Genomic DNA, 19,860 nt, shown 5'->3' with positions numbered 1-19,860 from the left:
CCTGTTCAAATATTTAGAACACCAAATTTTAGTAATGTAAGGGAGAGTGGGAGACATTATCATAAATTAGGATTTTAGTCTATTGAGGTGGAGAAATTATGGATTAAGGTATCCTCATGCCCATGTCAGCGCATATATATTGCAAGTAGTTTTAAAAACCCATTTATAAAATCTTCGAGTATTAGTTTGTAACCCGTATGAATGCTATAGGTATAGGTGGATGCATGTTTTTTGTCATCCTAGATAAAACTAACTTATATGAAGCATTCAGAAGTACACAAGGGACATAAAGTGAAGATTCATTGCCAATAATTTGTGTAGAATGATATACATATTTCATAATAATTGGATATTTAGATAGAGAGGGAAACAATTTAATCTGAAAAACAGACCATTTATAGCACAAATTATCACAAGTGTGGCAAAACTTGATGTGAGAGATAAATGGCCTAATTGAAAATAAAATTACCTTCAATATCATAATACCACAGTCCTACTCGAGGCAGGTGTGAGATATTGAGATATTGAGATATTGTGAATATAATTTTGGGATGTATAACAAAACAAATAAAAACTAACCACAAATCTATCGAATCTTAGATCCAATTCATATGTTTGTTAGGCTTAGGCCCAGAGAAATTATTCATTCAAAAAGACTATTCTATCCCTGGTTTCAATCTAATTTTTTACAAATTCCCCCCTCTTCATATTTTATTTTAACCTAGCCTAACACCGCCTTCATAGAACAGAGTCCATAGCATTAGCAGCTATATTTGTAATTTTCTGTCGTTACGTCTTCAAACCAAAAATCAGGTAATGAATCATAACAATCTTATATTCTTCGACGTTCAACTACGATTCAAGCATTATTTATTGTTTGTTTATGTTTTCTTAAAAAGAAAAGAGGGATTTGACACTGGTTATTTTTAGGCGAGTTTTAGATTTGTTAGGGTAAAGTCTGATTCTTTTCTCTTTTGGGTATATGAATTTTCCTCTGATGGTTCTAGTTCTTGTGTTCTGTTCTCATCATAATTTGTTTTTACTTTTTCTTATTTGTTTTAATAACATAGGTAAGTTTGTTTATACCTTTTCATGTCTTCTGCTGCGTTACATGGATTCCTATTGAAATTTACTCTAACAACAAGATATTTCAAATTTAGGGTACAAATGGTTATTTGAATTATAGAGAGATGTTCTTCTGAATGTAAGAGTTGTAAGTGTCTTGTTTTGAATTAGACCAACATGATAGCTGTGGTACTTCATTCTTATGTTAGATTTATTCAATGTATTTAGTTTGAATAAGGATATCATAGCATTTTTTGGAAGTTTAAATGCAGACATTTATTCGATGTTAAGAAAATTGATAAGCAAAACTAAAAATGTTTGTGTGCTACCCGCTGTTTTGTATGCGCTTGACTGATGATGTTTTTAGAGCATCAGGATCCCACTTAGTCGGAGGAAGGTAGATGTGCACATCCTTACCTCACAAGTGGAGAGGTTGTTTTCAGTTTGAATGAGCAACAACATTCTCGTTGTGCCAAACTCACCCTCTATGGTTAAGTAAACTGTTTTTGTAAAATTAGAAATAAAAATGAACCCGTCAGTTTAGTCTTTAAGATGCATTTGGAGCAAATCAAACAATTTTAATGCTATTCAATTAAATTTTAGGACTTCTTCCAAACATTAGAATTTATTAAATATTATAATTTTCTGAATTCATATTGGTTATCGTTCTAAGCAGGGTCTAAGTAATTGCAATACCTTGAAACCCAAGAGAATAGCAAGTTGAACAGGAGTCCAAGAGAATGGCAAAGTCTTTGAGATCAAAGAGGGAAAAGAGGCTGAGGGCAATTCGGAGGGAGATCGTTGAACCTTTATATGAAAAGAAAGATGCTGCTAAGCTGGCCGCCCAAGAAGCTGCCCTTGCCGCACCTAAGCTGCCAGTCCGCGTCCCATCAAAATCTGCTATGGATGCCTCCACCCCATCTAACTACACAATCATGGGTATGATATCGTCATGTTTACATAATTTCTTCTGGCAGTTGCTTTATTTGCATGGAATGATGTCATGTTAAAGAAAAATCCCAAGTTCATAGTAGTCTTTAATTATGTACTGACGTTTGCCTTGCATTGCAATCATAATTAATTTTCAGTGTTTGCTTCTAAATTATCCAGATGTGGAGATGCCTGATGACAGTCAAAGTGTGGCTTCCTTGAAACCTGTTGGTGGAATAGGGAAAAAATTGAAGAAGAAATTTAAGTTGGGTAAAGGCAAGCGCCGTGGTAAGGGGAAAAAGCCGAGCAAGCGTCACATATAACTCCAGTAGAGAAAGGGAATGAAATCTTGCAATCTAACATGAATTCTTAGTGTATCTTGCAATTGCATGTTAGTGTGTTACACATCAGTTTTTTATTGTTTATGCTGTGAACTTAATCACAAGTTTTATGTTTTACAATATCTTGCTATCCAAATGGTGAGAGTTACTACTTACTAGTAGCATGTGTATTATATCATCCTATGAAACATTCAGTGTCCCCTTTCATTTAGCTTTGGTACTTATTGGCAGTGTATCATGTAATTCAGTAGCAGAGTTAAAAACATGCTTTTGAAACTCTTAGCATTTCATTATTGTAAGCATTTGGCTTTATGCCCATTTGTTTAGGATTCTCAAGAGTTTTCCCTAATACAGTTTTGACTTAAATGGAATGAGGCTTGGAATTGGGACTTCACATTTTCATTATGCCATTTAGAAAACATATTGTATTGGCCAAATGAAACATATTCTTAATCGGTGTTAAGTCACATCAAACTTTGACACATGTGTAGTTAACACTTAACATAGAGAAAGTAGCAGAATGTACCAAAGCTAAAAACTTTGGAAAATTAAGTATTATTGGCCAAATGAAAACTTTAGGACCGAGATCGAATGTCATCGAATTTTTAGGGACAAAAAGCTTTGTTAAGTATCAGTATTATTGTTTAGTCTGATTTTTTAAACAAACTATGTTCCCATAATTTTTTTTGTTCATGTTGCTCTACAACTTTCTCAAGCACTAATAATACTGTTTTCTAGAGAAAAGAAATTATTTTATTGTTAAAGGTGAGATGTGCATTATTTTAAGAGTATAATATCTATGCAGATTTATATACTGACAATAAATTGTTTATTATTTATTTGTATTGTTCTTTTGAAGAATCAATGATAAATATATATGAACAATAAATGATATAGTGATAGTGTCTTATATTAATAATAGGTATGTCATTATTGTTCAACCAGCCAAGGTACCTTTATGCTCATAACATCTAAGCAATGCATTCCATGATCATCATCAGATATGAAAGAAATAGAAATGAGTATATAGTATTCAAATTTATATTAAAAGAGTTGGTTCATTGCTGTAATGTCTACCTAGATAATTAAGTAATAAACAAGGTTAAATGTTAAAGTTTGATTAATTGAAGCCACGCTTACTGTTTTTTCTGGAAGGAGTAATTACTCACATTTAGATAAGAAGAAAAAGGAAACTGCAGTATACTTGTTTTACGGTTGAGAGAAAAATATATATACTAACAAAGATATTACACTCTAACAGTTGTGCTTGTTGGTAAATATTTATTGCATAATTTTATTTTTCATTATCTAATTTATATATGATTAAGCTATCAAAGACTAGTTCCCAATATAAGCTTAATTATTCAAACGCCAAAGTCACTCTTCAATTCCAAAGCTAATAGTTAATGACTTAATTCAACTAACTTTCACTCAACTTAAATAGAATGAAATTTGTTAAGAGAAACTGCATCACCCCTCTACATTTTGGTTTGTGGCCCTAAGTCAGTTGACTCAAATAAAACGAATCAATTTAGACAACCCATTTAAGGAAATAATGATATTTAGGGTTTGTTTGCGAATTAAGTTTTTGACGGGAATAAGAAAAATAAAAAACTTAAAGAGTTATAAAATATACTTATGAGACAACTCTCTAAAACATTATTTTTCCTTTCAATCCCTTCAAAATCCAACCACAAACAAATTTTTAATGTCTATTTTTTGTATATTAGATTTAAATTCATAACCTTATTTATGGGTAACAAAGTTCTTTTTCACTTCTAGAAATAAAAGGTCTAGGTCTGATGGCACAAAATTATTTATTTAAAGTATAGTTTTAAACACGAACCTTATAAATGAAGAAGTAAAGCTTTATTTCTTTAAATGATGAATCTTTCTAATTCAACTTGAAGTAGTATATTGAGTTTAAAGTAAGTTCTAAACATGGAAGTGTAAGATCAAAAAGTTTGTAGTTTCCATTTTGAAACAATAAAGTTAAAAAAAAAGAAACAAAGGATAATACGGTGCAAAAATGAAATTGATATTAGTGAAGAGATAAGGCATTGCAATAAGTGAGTTGAACCTACCAATATTGTTGATGGGGGACCATTGGTGCCGTTAATTATACATATTCCAATCCTAACTAACACGATTTCTTCTCCATTCACCTTTTGTGTGAACCATTTTTTCTTCTTTCTTTTTACCTTTCATACCCCTCAATCTATTAAACAAATATGTTATTTATAGGATTATAACTTAATATCTTATTGTCACTAGAGAATAATCTCACTATTATGTTGGCTCACTTTCAATCTATTTGTTTAAGAAATTGGTGGCTTAAACTAATCTTTATTTGGTTCAAATATTTGTTATGAGAAAGCTATGTAATATGGGCATGTCAACTACATACCATTAGTAAATTTGAATTTTTAGTTATCATTAGAATCTAGTAGGATATTACACCACTAGACTAACACGTTGTTGATTGATGAAAATAAATTGAATATACATACATTTCATAAAAAATATTGTTACCCGAATACAATATAGTAACTTCAATGCCAATTCTCATACCATCCGAGTATTTATACATATACTCAAATTCATATGTTTTTCCACCTATAAAGAAAATTTTGTTAAATGATTGGAAAAAAAAAATCCTCACTTTAATATTATAATTTACATAAAAATTCAATAGATCAAAAAGTTTTTTAACGCAACAAGTCAATAGAAACATCTTCGAATATCAGCAAAAACAAAGAAAGTTGAGATGGAATCCTCCAAAAAAAATTATTATTTTTCACAAAGTCCTTTTTAGTGGACTATTTGATTCACTCATTGCCTACATAGACTCCTAGTCTCCTATCCTATGTGTTATTAGAGGTCTCAATTTATAAAAAATATACATAATATTCCACTCTACCTATCCAATATTCATTCATGAAACTTTATTACCATTGCATAAAATGTAAATCTGTGTAAAAACGATATTTGATAATTTTGGACATTTTATTATCAAACCCCTTATTCTTTAGTCTCCACTTAACCCTACCACTCTTTTTATATATATTATTATTGACCTTACTAATTTAACAGGGAACTTACTAAGTAAAACCAATTAATGCACTATATATCTTATGTCCCATACGTATTGAACACAATATATCTAATGTTCCATCTGTTATATATGGCTTAAAGAGGAGACAAGATAAAGTATAAATTTAAAGCATTGTTATGGAGAGACGTCCATCTCAATGTAAAAAACCATAATGGAAGCTGAAAATTGGGAATCCTAGTAGCAGAGTCCTCTATCTTATTATTATATGATTCAATGTGTTTTTCAACCAAAATTTATAATTCTCATTTTTTGGTACAAGGGAGGTAATCTTATTGGCAAAAAAACAATCAAATAAAAAGTAGAAAAGAAGATAAACAATTTGTTAGCTGGAATCGGTCAATTGTAACTACGTTTCCAAGAATGTTGAATGACAACCAATAGATTACTAGAGAATAATAATTACAAATTTTAACATACCCATAGATCTAAGTGTCCGTGTAGTGTTTCTAATTGATGCTTATAATTAATATCATGTAAGTAATAACAAGGAATTTGAGTACAATATATAACATTATATTCTTTTTCATTCTAATACTAGACTTCATATAATAATATATTTTAAGCATATTGTTTGTTACTGCATTAAAAATGGATTTTAAACTATAAAGGTAAGATAAAAACAAATACCAACTTTAAAATAGAGACTAATATAAAGAACAATTTAAAAGGAAAGGGAACTTTTAAGACCAACTTAAAAACAGAAAATAATTTAGAGAATGGATATAATAGTTTTGGCTTTTTCTCTTCTTCTTTTTACTTAAACTACTTAAATTGTAACAAAAAGTATAAAGAGAACTCTTTGCAACATCCATTTTGTTATTTTTAATGGATGGAGTGTAGTATCCAAATACAAATCAGAGTGTGGACCCCACAAGAGGGTATTGTGACTAAATTGCTAGTAACTGAACCAACCCTTTTCCTTCCAATTCCTATGCCTATCAGATTAAACTAAACTTGCAAAGATATTTGCTTTTTTTAGTACCACCATCTTTCCTACCTCCCTCTGCCTTGTCCTACCACACCTCTCTCACATTGTTGATAGGAAAAACTTTAATCTTCATATTAACTTATTTTCTTTCCATTAGTGTAGGTAACTCACAATTACTATAAGTTACTTCTTTTTTCTTAATTTAAGAGCCTCAATTACCCAAGTTGGTGTTTCAACAAAAACAAGATTGAAATGATCAAATCTCAAATATATTAACTATTCATTGAATGCTCCAAACAAAAAGGGCTGCTTTTGGTGGTTCATGTTCAACTTTTTTTCTTTAAGAATTTTCCTTTTGTGATATTTTGTACTCACTCACTCACATGTTGTGTTCTGTTTATTTAAGATTTCTAGTTTTGTTAATTTGTGTCTAACTAACTAGTGCAGACAAAGACCAATGAGTGCTGAAGACAGGACAAAAATGAATGACCAAACTGGTTGCTTTGATCCCAACACAATGGCAGAAAGTGAAAACTCTATGAAAGATAATAGTTTTCCTCAAACTCTGCAAAACTCACCACTTATAGTTGCAGACAATACCACAAACAGCAACTATAACAACCTTGAAGAGAATCTCAGGCTTTCTGTGGAGGAGCTTTCATATCACCACCACAATCCACAGCATTCAGAAGATCTTTCAGCCTATGCAAATGGAGTGACCCCTACATCTATGGACATCTCAAATCCACAAAATATGGCTTTGAACATGGGAAACTCTTACAACTACAACAACATGGATAATGATATGGTCCAAGAGGTTATTGATGTATATCAGCAAACTACTTGGGACACTAGTGTTCAGGAATTACAGGACATGGACTATGCTAATCAGCAAGAACACCAACAACATGAGCAACAATTTCATCAAATTGAGGCACAACATTGCAGCCAAAGCTACAATCCCTCTTCCATACTGGACCCTCCTCCTCCTTACCCTTCGACGGATCTCCTAAACTTTTTGCACTTGCCAAGATGCTCAGCTTCATCTTTGCTATCCAATCCCACCATTTGTATTCCAAACCCAATTCACAAGACACCGAACTTTCAGAATTCGATGGCCTTTCTTGGAGACCTTCCAATAGGATCCGATAACACAAGTGCGTCATCGGTTTTGTATGATCCTCTATTTCATTTGAACCTGCCTCCTCAGCCTCCAGCCCTCAGAGAGTTGTTTCAGTCTCTCCCCCGCGGATACAGCTTGCCGACCAGCTCCAGGAATGGTTCCCTTTTTGGCGGAGGGGATGAGATGGAGGGAGATGGGAGCCAGATCGACATGGGAGTGCTAGAATTCAATAGGGGTACAGTTTCTGTTGGCAAAGGAAAGGAAGGAAAAGGTACCAAACATTTCGCAACTGAGAAGCAAAGAAGAGAGCAATTGAATGGCAAATACAAAATCTTGAGGAGTCTTATCCCAAACCCCACAAAGGTATACAGCATCTATGAACTTTCTGAGAAACATTTTTTTTTTATGAATTTGGATTATTATAGGTTGGATTTGGTTTTAACACAGATTGATAGAGCCTCTGTGGTGGGTGATGCCATTGAGTATATAAGAGAGCTGCTTAGAACTGTCAATGAGCTAAAATTATTGGTGGAGAAGAAAAGGTATGGGAAGGAAAGGTGCAAGAGGCATAAAGCTGAAGATGATGCTGCAGAAAGTTGCAACATAAAGCCTTTTGGTGATCCAGATGGGAACATAAGAACCTCATGGCTTCAGAGGAAATCCAAAGACAGCGAGGTTGATGTACGGATTATCGATGATGATGTTACAATCAAGCTCTTTCAGAGGAAGAAGGTTAACTGCCTGCTTTTTGTCTCCAAGGTTCTGGATGAACTTCAGTTGGAACTTCAACATGTTGCAGGTGGACATGTTGGTGAATATTGCAGTTTCTTGTTCAACAGCAAGGTTGGTATTATTTCTTATGATTTAAAACTAGCAGGGTAATTATTAATTCTTTGTATGAATATAATTATCACATTGGTTGTTTATTAACTATGACATGTTTTACTGAGACAGATAATTGAAGGTTCTTCAGTGTATGCAAGTGTTATAGCCAACAGGGTGATTGATGTTATGGACACTCAATATGCAGCAGCAGTTCCGCATACAAATAGCTATTAGAGTTGGGAGGATAGTAACAAGATCAGGCACCAAATATCTCTGTTATTTGATACTGACATGTATGAAACAATAACATAAGATAGTGACAATAACTATATTAGTAATAAGTTCATGGGCAATACCCAGTAGACAGTGAAATTTACAAGTTTAACTGTTTCTGACTTTCTATTTCATACTATAGTTTCTGTAATTCTGATGAAATAATAATAAGTATATTTTCTGTTGACTAATACTGGTAAGTAATTTAAGGTTAGCACTATCTACCTTTTTGTCCTCTATTTTGATTGCTATTTTAGGTTAGCAGGCATGATGCCTGAATGGGGATATGAATACAATAGTTTGTCTTCACTGGTTAGGTGAGCCACACTTTTGCTTTTTCTTGTTCAAGCAAATAACTAATTTGCCTCTTTGCCTTACAGTTACAACTTTGTTGTTTTCATTTCTCTGAAATTTGCCACTGACATCAAATTTCCACTTCAGCAAATGCCACTTTAAGTAAAAATCCTTTTTATAAGGAATGAGAAGCAAACTGTTTTAACTATTCGCTTCAAGGTTCTAATTTCTAATTAGGGTAGCAGTTAGAAAACATGCTTATTTTACTTAGTTTACACTAAGGATTAGAATTAAACTCTGTTATCATAATATTTGTGCTGTGACCCACAAATATAGCTGATGCAGACAAACGCAGCAATAATGTAGAGTATCATTACCGGCAGAAACTATACTTTTTTTTGTAAAAACTTCAACAAAAAAGGAACCATAATAATTTTTGAAGGGAAACAAAAAAGTCAGTGAATCCAGTCACTAAATCTCTTGCCGTTATTGCTAAGAACTAATCACGTTGACTATGAAGGGAAAGATTGCCTACAAGGGGGAGCAGAAAATATAGTCATAAAACTAGTTTTATGTAAACTTTGGTCGATCAACACATCCAAGCAAGAAAACCAAATAACTAAGATTGTCAATACAACAAAAATCATCTCCACGACTTCCAGGCCTTGCTAACTTTCTGAGAAAGATACCTGGTAGCGCTCATCCCACCAGCGGCCAGCAGTCCAGATATGGCCTGCCTTGCACTCGAAACCATTACTTTTCGTCTTAGGATTCTCTGCAAACAATTTGCAGCCTCTTCTCTTGATCTGATTGCAATGCCATGTATGATTTGACCTGAAATCATATTCTTGTTTTCTTAATAGGGCATACATCCCTCTATTCAGATCTACAGTTTCACCCCATCAAGTACCATGTAAAGATTTAAAAGAAAATTAATCAATGAGTTCACTCATAATTTCATTCTTTTATAGTTCCTTTTACTTTCTCCCCTTCTTTTGATCTTGGACTTGAAGAATTTTTGGAAATGAAGCAATATTTCAGAAACAGTAATTTAACATATTATAAGCATACCAGTTCCATTTAATTTCATTTTATCTCCTTGCTTCACACTCATCTGGCTTCTGATTGATGGAGGAAGTGCAGAAACTAGAGAGCAAGCAACTGATACGTCACAATCCTGTTTTTAAAAAAGTAAAAGAAGTTTCTTTACTTGGTCTGACAACTCTGAAGATGCAACATTATACCATATACACATGCCAGCTTTTGCATAGTAATTGACTCTACCAAGTTTCATATGTAATATGTATTAAGCATTTAAAGGAAAACTTTCCAATAAGCATTACAAATAATGATGAAGAGTAACATATGCTATCAATAAATGAGATTATATATATACCATCAATAATTAAAATATTAAATAGCAACTATAGTTACCGCCACTGGACCATCAAAACCAGGAGCTGATCCTCCAGAGCGGTCCAATCAAGCAACAAACCTGGTGTTTTGAAAACTGGCATTTAAACCGATGATCCAGTCTTGAACTGGGCATGGATACTGGTCCATTTTCATTCAATATTGTGCATGAAAAATGCATATATTAGGATTCGAACCTGGTATGAGTTTGGCAACACAGATTGTCACCACTAAGCCACTCATACTTGTAAGTAAAATACAATTGTCAAATGTATTACATAGCATGCTTACATGAAGAAAAATATGCAAAATGAGTCAAACCAAGACTAGAACACTGTTCTTCAATATAAAGCAACTTAACATATGTCCCTATACCAATTGTATTTTATTATTATAAGGTTTAAACAACTTTTTTACGGTACATTTGTACATTCATTTATATATATATGTGTGTGTGTGATAAATTTATAAGTATATATAGAACCCGAGTTAAACTGCCATTTGGCCTTAAAACTTTAACCCTCTCTATTTACTGGTTAGTGACAGGTCCAGTTCAGAAAATAGTGGCTGGAAAACATTGCTTATATATTTTTTTTCTTAACAGAAATTAAAGAAAGAAATAAAAAATGACAAATTGCATCCTCATGACAACATCAAGTGGGACTAACAGACTAAATAATAAGATGGATAGGAATGAAATCAACTACAAAGTTACAGAAAGTTAAAAAGCATATATCTATACCAAAACATATACATATGTCAATCTCTTCAAAACTGAAAACTTAATTACTGATATCTAAAGGCCTGAAAAACACATGTGGTAATTTGCAGTTGATCAAAGTATTATTCACTTATGATCATTTAGATTTTAATGTTATAATCAGATCAGATTTCTTAAACTAAAGACTTAGTTGCAATTATAGTAATTGAGCCACTAGAAATATTCAGAGCAGTAAAAAATTCAAGATCAATAAATATTCTACAAGTTTGCATGTAGTATTTCATAGGTTATATACTTTAACAATATAATTTAAGGTACAATTTCCTTTAAATGCACAAAAAATGGAATAACTCCTATTTCGAATATGTGGGGAATAAATTCCCAATTTCAGATGAATTACCCCAAAGAGTGGCTGGTAAAATCAAAATATTAACTATTTTTAAATGTTGTTAACCACCTTTTTGGCTGGTCATCCTAATTAGGAAATACCCTGAAAATGTTTCCAAAATGATAATTATCCCAAAAGTAGTAGCAGATATAAAGACCTGGTAGACTTTTATTTGATGGTTGACAGTCGACGAAAGTCTCAATAATTTCTTAGCCTCATATTCTTCAAGAAATGGCTTATACATCGAGTGGAATAGACCAAACTGCCCGGCTACAATCTTCTTCACCTGGAATGATTGTGAACAAGGAACCTATGTGAAAAATTAAGGCAATAGAACGCCTATATAATCAATCGGTTTCAATCACACAAAAAATGCTGTAGTCACATACAGTTTTTCAAAATTTTAACAGGTTCACTGCCAGTACCTCGAAGGATAAAAATAATATATGAGAGGAAATAATTGCAGTGTCACCAACTTAGCAGGCAATTTAAGCATATTTAGTTAATCCAGTCAGTTAACCAGATATTGAAGCATAAGCAAGTTCATACCAGTTACCAAATGACGACAATACAAGCTTTTACAAATTCACTATAAGAAAAATGGAAAATAAATAACTACAGACGAGATAACTCGTATTAACTCAGAAAGGCAGCAATGTCTAAAGAGTGAACTAATATTAGTAACCAAAATGATATTTAACCTCTATTGGCAGATTCTTCTCACATGGAAAAGTATATTGAAGGACATTAACATTTCCATACCACAACCTACATATGTAGCAATCAAGATATACCTTATTTTTATCCTCTGCAAATAACATTCGTAGGTCACCCATATATGAAAGACTACACATTTTGGCATATAAATCTGCCTGCAGAGATATGGCTTAACCATTTCAGTTCTTCCAACTCCCAAAGTAATTAATTCAGTAAAAACAAGTAAACCTCTGTGAACTCTGATGGAAGAAGGAGAAGAGCAGCTGACATTGCAGCTCTCAAATTTACTGAATTGGTGTTGCTAATATCCAAATTATCAACAACAACATGGACCTGCACGAAATGCACCCAAAATTATAGGGAAAATTTAGGCCTAGTCATGGTTGCAAATTATCAGTAAAATTAAGGACAGAAAAGTATAAGCTAGATATGGAACACAAATCAAAACCAACTATTACAATAATATACAAAGCACTGGAGCTACTTAAAATTGGACTAAACACAACTTTTATTTTTTACGAGTAACTGTTATACTCTTTAATCTTCATAGTTCAATGCACATAATTCTCTCATTTACCCTACATACCGCATTCCGAATTCACCGTACCACTTCCACATATAGGGCTCATCATAAAGAAGGTCTCTTAAAATTAGTGTAAAAAGTGATGAACTGTGTACCCAAGTGAATCACATATTTATACCAGGTAACTATGGTTCAATGAGGAAAAATATAAGCCATAAAAGATGCCATAATAAAATATCAATATTTTTTAATTCATATTTGATAATACAAGAATTACGAGTCTTGATTCTTGAAGACATATTCACTTAGATCTAAGGAAGCAGAACAAGAATATTTAAGATGTCTCAGGTTCACATCACAACAGGCTACTTAAGCAGTAGGCACCACGGAGGAGACACATTGACAGGGAAGTTACAGAAGAATCATTTTGCTACACATATGTATAGTTGGGAAACGACAGACTTCAGTTAAACAGCATTTTTGGCATTTCAGATAGTAAAAAATCCCTAGAGGTAACTATCATCATTCACTACTAACTTGTTTATTAGTCCGTTCATTTCATCTTTATCCTTGCATTGGTTAAAATCTCGTTTATACATTATTACGTTAGTGATCCAAAAACCATGAATCAGGAATCAAATGGTTTCACAACATGAAGATTATCAAGGGAGGGGTTAACATACTGGTTTTTGTAAACGACCACACAAGTAGAATTTCTCCCAGTGCAGCACATCTTGAAGTAAGTCACGAGTTCGAACAACCCCATACTTGTACATCTGCATAAATGTACTAATAAATGAAATGAGGGACTCATAAAAAATTCATCTTGATTTTTAAATAAATAAACATACAAAGGTGTTGTTATGACTTATGAACAACTAAAAAATGAGCCAGTACTTCAAATTAAATGCTGTTGTAAGGAGAGTTTGTATAAATTGAGCAAAGGGTCACTAGAGTCATGAATTTGATAATAATACCTTCCCATTCCAAGTAACAAAAGGGTTGAAATGTACTCCTACACCAATATTATCTGCAACACCAGTAATCTTACACATTGCATCAACATAAAGCATCAGAAATAACATCAGCATTTATTAAAACCCAGACTCAAATAACGATGACATAAATAAAAATTTAGAGCAAGTACCAGGCCTGCCCCACCAAAGTTCACCATCCATGATGAAGCATAGTGATTCTTGTTCAATCTCAGATTCTTAATTGTAGCCATTACAATAAGAAGAAGCAAAATTTTTTCTCAATGAGGCATTTAATTCAAAGATTGTGAAAATGATAAAACAAATGCAAGACATGATGAGATATGAATACCTCAGAATGCCACTGTTTGGGATCAGATACACTAAGAATAAAATCTGTCATGGATGTCTATAAAGCCAAAAACATAGAACTTATCAAAAAACAATAAAATCAAATGAAATTAATTTTAAAAGAAGTGGTGGGTATGGTCGCGTAGCCGAAAATCGGGGCGCGAGAGCTGGATAGGTATTAACCTTGTCATGGTTGTTTGGATGAAGAGATGATCCATAGACACAGGCGAATTCAACAGGAGGAAGAATGTCTAGAAAAATTTGAAATGCTGTTTTGTTTATTGCATTCGCCATGAAGGACTGATGAAGCTTTAGTAGCTAGATAGAGAAAACGTGCATGCACAATGTAGAGAAGAAAGGAGGAGTGGATGGGGAATTTCGTCGAACAGTTGTAGTGCAAGTTCACTGTCTTTATCCAATCAGCTGTATTTCAGTTCGGTCTGGGTTGACTATGATGTAAAATTTTAGGAGATAATTTATTTCCTCCATTATAAATTTGTATTATTTTATTTAGTTTTATAAAAAGATTAAATATGATGCATGTCAAGATTTTAAAGACTGAATGAGATAATTTATCTTTTTATACTAGAATATTCTTTATTTTCTAAAAACATACCCAAAATTTAAAACCTAAAGTAACGAAAATTATAAAATTCTTGAGGGCGGCCTATTTCGTGACTCATATTTTTACTTTATAATATCACATATTTAAATTTTATATATTTTATTTTGAAGAATTAGAATTTTTTATATTAAATATTTTATAATTTTTTATTGGGTGTAATTTATATTATAATTTTTTGTTTTACTATAATATTCAATTTAAGGTGAGAGAAACGATTAAGGATAATATGTATACGATGACAGTGTAAATATTTTTTACGTAAATCATCACTAGTCACCATTAATTGAGAGCACATCTGCTATCCCACAATGCGTGTCACTCAATGTGTTATTGATTATGATTGATTGAAAAAATGACCGATGGCAAACAACGGCACATGGAATGATACATTGCTTTGGGACAACAGATGTCTACCCCCATTAACTCTAAAACAAAAATAATACAAATTAATAGTGAATGATGTGTTGACAGTATAAAAAACTTTACACTAATTGTGCATAAATTTTAAACTCAATGATCAATATATTGATAGTAATTATATATGATTATATGATTTTTTTTGTAGAAATTAAAAATGTTAAGGGCAAAAAAGGAATGTAAAAGTTACATCATATTTTTTGTTTATATATATTATTGATATAGATAATATACTTATAAAATATTAAATTTATGATTGGTTTGATTTTATAAATAAATCCAAAATTAGATTTGATGGGTTCTTTACAAAAGCTGTCCTAAAGCATTAAGAGACCAACAAAGTGTTTGTCTAGTACTGTAAGGTCCTGCTTGATCCACATGATGATCAAAAGGCCAGTGTTCAATTCCTGTGAGCAATACTTGTTAGAAAGCGCATCCACGAACCCAAAAAAAGATTAGTTTCTTGAGGGGATACCCTTGAGATAAGGATGCTCTTTCCCAAGAAACTTTTGACCTCATGTATCGAGTCAATCAAACTTCATAGAATAATATAAAAATATTAATTCAGGTTATTATAGTTTTTCTTTCTAATCAAAGAAGATTTTCTAATTGGATAAAGATATTAAGTGAGATAGGAATGATGACATATGATCTTCATTCATACCCTTAATGGTACAAAAAAACAAAAAAAATCGATTTTGATTCATTTTGTCCACACTTAAATCTAATTAGATTAAATAAAATTATTATGCAAAATTTATTTTTATGATTTTTTATATAAAAAGGCATAATCCTTGTCTAGTGTGGACATATGTAGGAAGTTGCCTATGGCTGATAAATGATAAATTAATTAAAGTATAATATATGCATTAATATTCTAAAAATTTATATATAGTCAGTGCATCATTTACTACTTATTTATATTACTTTTATTTAAATGATTAAAAATAAATGATGAATGATAAAATGACAATATAAAATACTTTTACACTATGAATACATATTTTTCTGAATTTTTTGATACATACATCTTTTTTCTGAATTAACCATGCATGAGGGAGATTTAATTAATATGTTAAACTTTACAAAGGGTATCCTTAGTTATGCGTTTATTAATGCTTAGAGTTTGCTATTTCATGGGGTTGTAGTTGAGCTTCATAAGCAAGTTGGCCTTTGAAAATGTGCCTGATCATACTCGAGCTATCCCCTTCTACTCAGAGTATCATGTGAATCATTCCGTGTATCCTCGTTACTTGTTTTAGATGGGTCCACTCGTGGCAGATGCCATAAATGCTCGTGGCACAACATTTATGTCTCTGACACGCTATTTAATGCACATTTGACATATCATTTAATGTGTCGCTGACTTGCCATCAATGTCAGACAACAAATCGCATGTCATGCTGCCTGCACATTCTACTTGCCCCCCGACAATTCGACAAGAGTAGATCCGCAGGTCAAGCAATGACGACTAGAGTATATCCCTTGTATCCGTTAAATGTTGGCCAATGACCAATTGTCACCTCAGCATTTCCTAAACTCTATAAATAGAAAAGACCATACAGAGAGTATAATTAATTCTCATTTCCTCATTTATTGCTACACTTATTGCTCAAACTTCTCTCTTATTTACTATCCTTATCTCTCTAGAATACTCAACTAACTTGATCGTCAGAGAACTTTTTCAAGTACCTCACTCGGCGGGTCCAGACGACATTTCGACCAAATCCCCTAATCCTTCACCTTCAACCGGGCACTCATCATCTACCACTCTGCATCAATTATCGACCACTCCCTCTTAGTACCAAAGAACATTGGCGTTGTCTCTAGCTTACTACAACATGGTAACCACCCGTAACCAAGCTCAACCACCCAGCCAAGCAGAACCGCTCAATACAAACATTCCCATGAATTATAACACCTCTTCCATTGACCCCCCAGCACTGGTGCAACCATCTCAACAAGCTAGCCAAAGCCATCCACCTAATCCCACTCAAGAAGCACCCACAACCCAACAACTCCTCCAAATGATCCAAACTCAAGGCCAAATTATCCAACAACATGCCCAACTACTAGCCAAGCTTCACCAACATAGACCCGAACCTCGTAACGGACCCTCGAGGCCATTTGCCGATGAGCACTCCGCTGAATCTGCCGAGGCTTCTAGACTAGTAGCCCCCAACACGAAAACCACTCAGATAACCCACCCCTCCAACCATAGCTCCTTACGAGCAAAACACCCTTTCACTGAAACCATCATGTCTTCACCACTCCCTAAACATCTTACCCGCCCCAACAACATCGACCAATATGATGGAACAAGTGACTCGTAGGATCACTTAGACGCCTTTGAAGCCTCAATGTTGTTCCATGGGGCAACTGGCCCTATCATGTGTCGGGCTTTTCCCCTCACTCTGAAACGTGCTGCCTTGCAGTGGTTTACACGGCTGGCACCTAACAACATTGACCAATGGGCCACTCTCGCTAATGGATTCAACATCTAGTTCACGACAAGCAAAGAACAACCCTACTTTTCCTACACCCTATCTAGTATACGACACAGATCACATAAACCCCTTCGAGCTAATCTAGACAGGTTCAACTCGAAGGCTATGAAGGTACACACCCTAAGCCCGAAAGTGGCAGTGCATATCTTGGTAACAGGGTTGCAGGACGACCTATTCAGACATGAGTTGGCTAAGTATTCAGATCTTACAATGGAATAACTCAGGTCCAAAGCCCAACAATTCATTAAACTAGAGGAACCTCATCCTAACCGCCCACCAACCGAACATAGAGAATATCAGCCCCCCTCGTGGGAAGCCAAACGACAAAAAAATGCATGAACACCCTCATGATGATCCACCCCGACAACCCAAAAAACCCAAATATGTAACGCCCCGAAAAATACTCTTTATTTATTACGCGGAAAAGTGAGTAATTTTTTTTGAATTGGTGATATAAAATTTTTTCCCTTAAAAAAAAAATTCCTTTTCCGGGACATCACTTTAAGTAACATATAACGCGGAAATCAAAACCGGTTACCTAATGGTAACTGAAATGATACAACATTTCCTGAATATACATCTTCATGGATATAAAAGATCATAAGTACTTAATATACATATCCAACAAGAAAGGGCGGAAATATTAATCATCGCCAAAAGACACTAAATAAAGACATGAACAAGCTGAAGCAGTCAGTGTTTCAAAAGTCACAAAATGATAAGCAAGTCCTAGTGGCTAAATCCAAAGCTAGGGTACTGCCTCTCCTCAATTCTGCATGCCCCCCTGGAACATCATGGACGGGTAGCTCCAAATCCGAGCAACGCTGTCTACCTGACGAACACACGTCCAAAAAGCAAGCAATAGAAAAAGAAGACGTTTATCAACATAAACAATAATGTATCAACATACATTTCATAAACTAATATCATAACCATAAGTAATAATATGTGCATAATGTTAATGATGCATGATGTTTGTAACTCAAATGTGGGAATCCACTTCCACAAGTGCAATATATGCATGCTATGTCATGATCATCCACCTTACACCAATATCCATCCAACATCCTAATCGGAAATAATCGAGAGTACAGGTCCCGTACCAAGCCGTTTTGTACCACCCGAAATAACATATCCTCGCAAGGAATAAAAATAGATCGATCGGTTCCCTCAGGAACAGTCCTACCTGGACCTAGGTCGTACAAACGCTTTCTGGGCATCCCTCTCATCGATCTCGAATGCAATCCAGGGGTTGTCAGAGATTGTCTAGTTTGGCCTGTGAGAACTGTCCGATCCAACAGGGTACCTCCCCAGGAATACAAGGGACTCGTCTCACCCAGACTCTCCCTCAAGACATTGTTGGCGAATCACCGTCCAATCAGTGCCGTCCCTGCTTACTTCACGGTGCTCTAAGTCATACCGTCAATTTCCTCTCCACTACTCCATTATTAACCATATGCATATGAACACTAACCGCAGTTAGATGATTAAATCTTTTAATCATTATTTACCATGCTCGGCCCACCTTAAGTCATCTCCCTCAGGAATGCTTCTTGTGGGTCCCGATTACGTTAACACATAATATAGAGGAAATACATCCCACCACTACGAACATCGCTGAATATCCTGGACGGTCCCAGACCAAGCCACTTACGGTCAGACGATCTCGCTCCATGGTATCACGTATCCTTTTCTGGGCATCGCCCTAAATCATACATCCTTCTCGGAATACTTTCTTTAAAATTAATTACCGAGTTTGACTATTTAATTCCAACACCTTGAATACTTTACTTTTAAATTCAGTTACGGTGTTATACCAAGCAGTTTATATCACATACCCATACTAGGATTATTACATACTCAACCAATCAATCCAAATAGTCAAACACAATTACTGTCTCTCGCCCAAGCGAGGACCCTTCACTCAAGCGAAAATTCAATCTTTCCACACTGTCCCTCGCCCAAGCGGGGACTAGTCGCCCAGGCGATAATTCATCTTTAAATCTCAAATAAACTGAAGTCTTACTCGCCCAGGTGAAGGTACTATTGCCTAAGCGAGAGAGTTTCAGAAACTCATTAAAATCCTGGGTTTTTTTTTCTTTTCTTTCTCGCCCAAGCGAAGCCTTTGCTCGCCCAGGCGAGGGAGTTCCAGAACTAAAACTTCCCATCGCCCAGTCCTCGCCCAAGTGAGACTGTGCTCGCCCTGACGAGAGTTTCTCGCCCAAGCGACAGGGACTTGGACAGAAAACCAACTTTGCCCATTTTCGACAACCGAAACACATTTAAACATGGTTTTTCAAACACCTGCACCCAGAAAAGTTCCCAACAAC

At 34.2% G+C, this 19,860-nt stretch overlaps 3 protein-coding genes across 5 annotated transcripts; 2 read left to right on the top strand and 1 right to left on the bottom strand.

The window, feature by feature from the left end:
• LOC109362718 lies at nt 723–2,487 on the top strand. Its single transcript, XM_019608710.1, has 3 exons — nt 723–813; nt 1,742–2,004; nt 2,176–2,487. The coding sequence occupies exons 2-3, from the start codon at nt 1,806–1,808 to the stop codon at nt 2,316–2,318; spliced, it is 342 nt and encodes a 113-aa protein (XP_019464255.1). The 5' UTR covers nt 723–813; nt 1,742–1,805; the 3' UTR covers nt 2,319–2,487.
• On the top strand, nt 6,300–8,834 carry LOC109362912 (transcription factor bHLH91-like). Of its 3 annotated transcripts, none has more exons than XM_019608999.1 (4): nt 6,300–6,537; nt 6,827–7,865; nt 7,950–8,345; nt 8,457–8,834. In XM_019608999.1, exons 2-4 carry the CDS (start codon nt 6,837–6,839, stop codon nt 8,559–8,561), a joined length of 1,530 nt encoding a protein of 509 aa, XP_019464544.1. In that variant the 5' UTR covers nt 6,300–6,537; nt 6,827–6,836; the 3' UTR covers nt 8,562–8,834. The 3 variants fall into 3 exon arrangements, with proteins under 3 accessions (XP_019464544.1, XP_019464543.1, XP_019464545.1); XM_019608998.1 differs by having other exon boundaries at nt 6,300–6,541; XM_019609000.1 differs by lacking the exon at nt 6,300–6,537 and adding an exon at nt 6,613–6,697.
• LOC109362913 (phosphatidate cytidylyltransferase, mitochondrial) lies at nt 9,247–14,435 on the bottom strand. The gene is made up of 10 exons (XM_019609001.1): nt 14,165–14,435; nt 13,983–14,039; nt 13,804–13,869; nt 13,634–13,702; nt 13,340–13,432; nt 12,362–12,466; nt 12,211–12,288; nt 11,574–11,702; nt 9,966–10,071; nt 9,247–9,728 (listed from the first exon to the last, which is right to left on the bottom strand). Exons 1-10 carry the CDS (start codon nt 14,273–14,275, stop codon nt 9,538–9,540), a joined length of 1,005 nt encoding a protein of 334 aa, XP_019464546.1. The 5' UTR covers nt 14,276–14,435; the 3' UTR covers nt 9,247–9,537.

This window comes from Lupinus angustifolius, chromosome LG12 (assembly GCF_001865875.1).
Source record: "Lupinus angustifolius cultivar Tanjil chromosome LG12, LupAngTanjil_v1.0, whole genome shotgun sequence".
NCBI classification, from domain to species: Eukaryota; Viridiplantae; Streptophyta; class Magnoliopsida; order Fabales; family Fabaceae; genus Lupinus; species Lupinus angustifolius.
The sequence above is the reverse complement of the archived record's forward strand: the minus strand, read 5'-3'. Positions and strand labels throughout refer to the sequence as shown.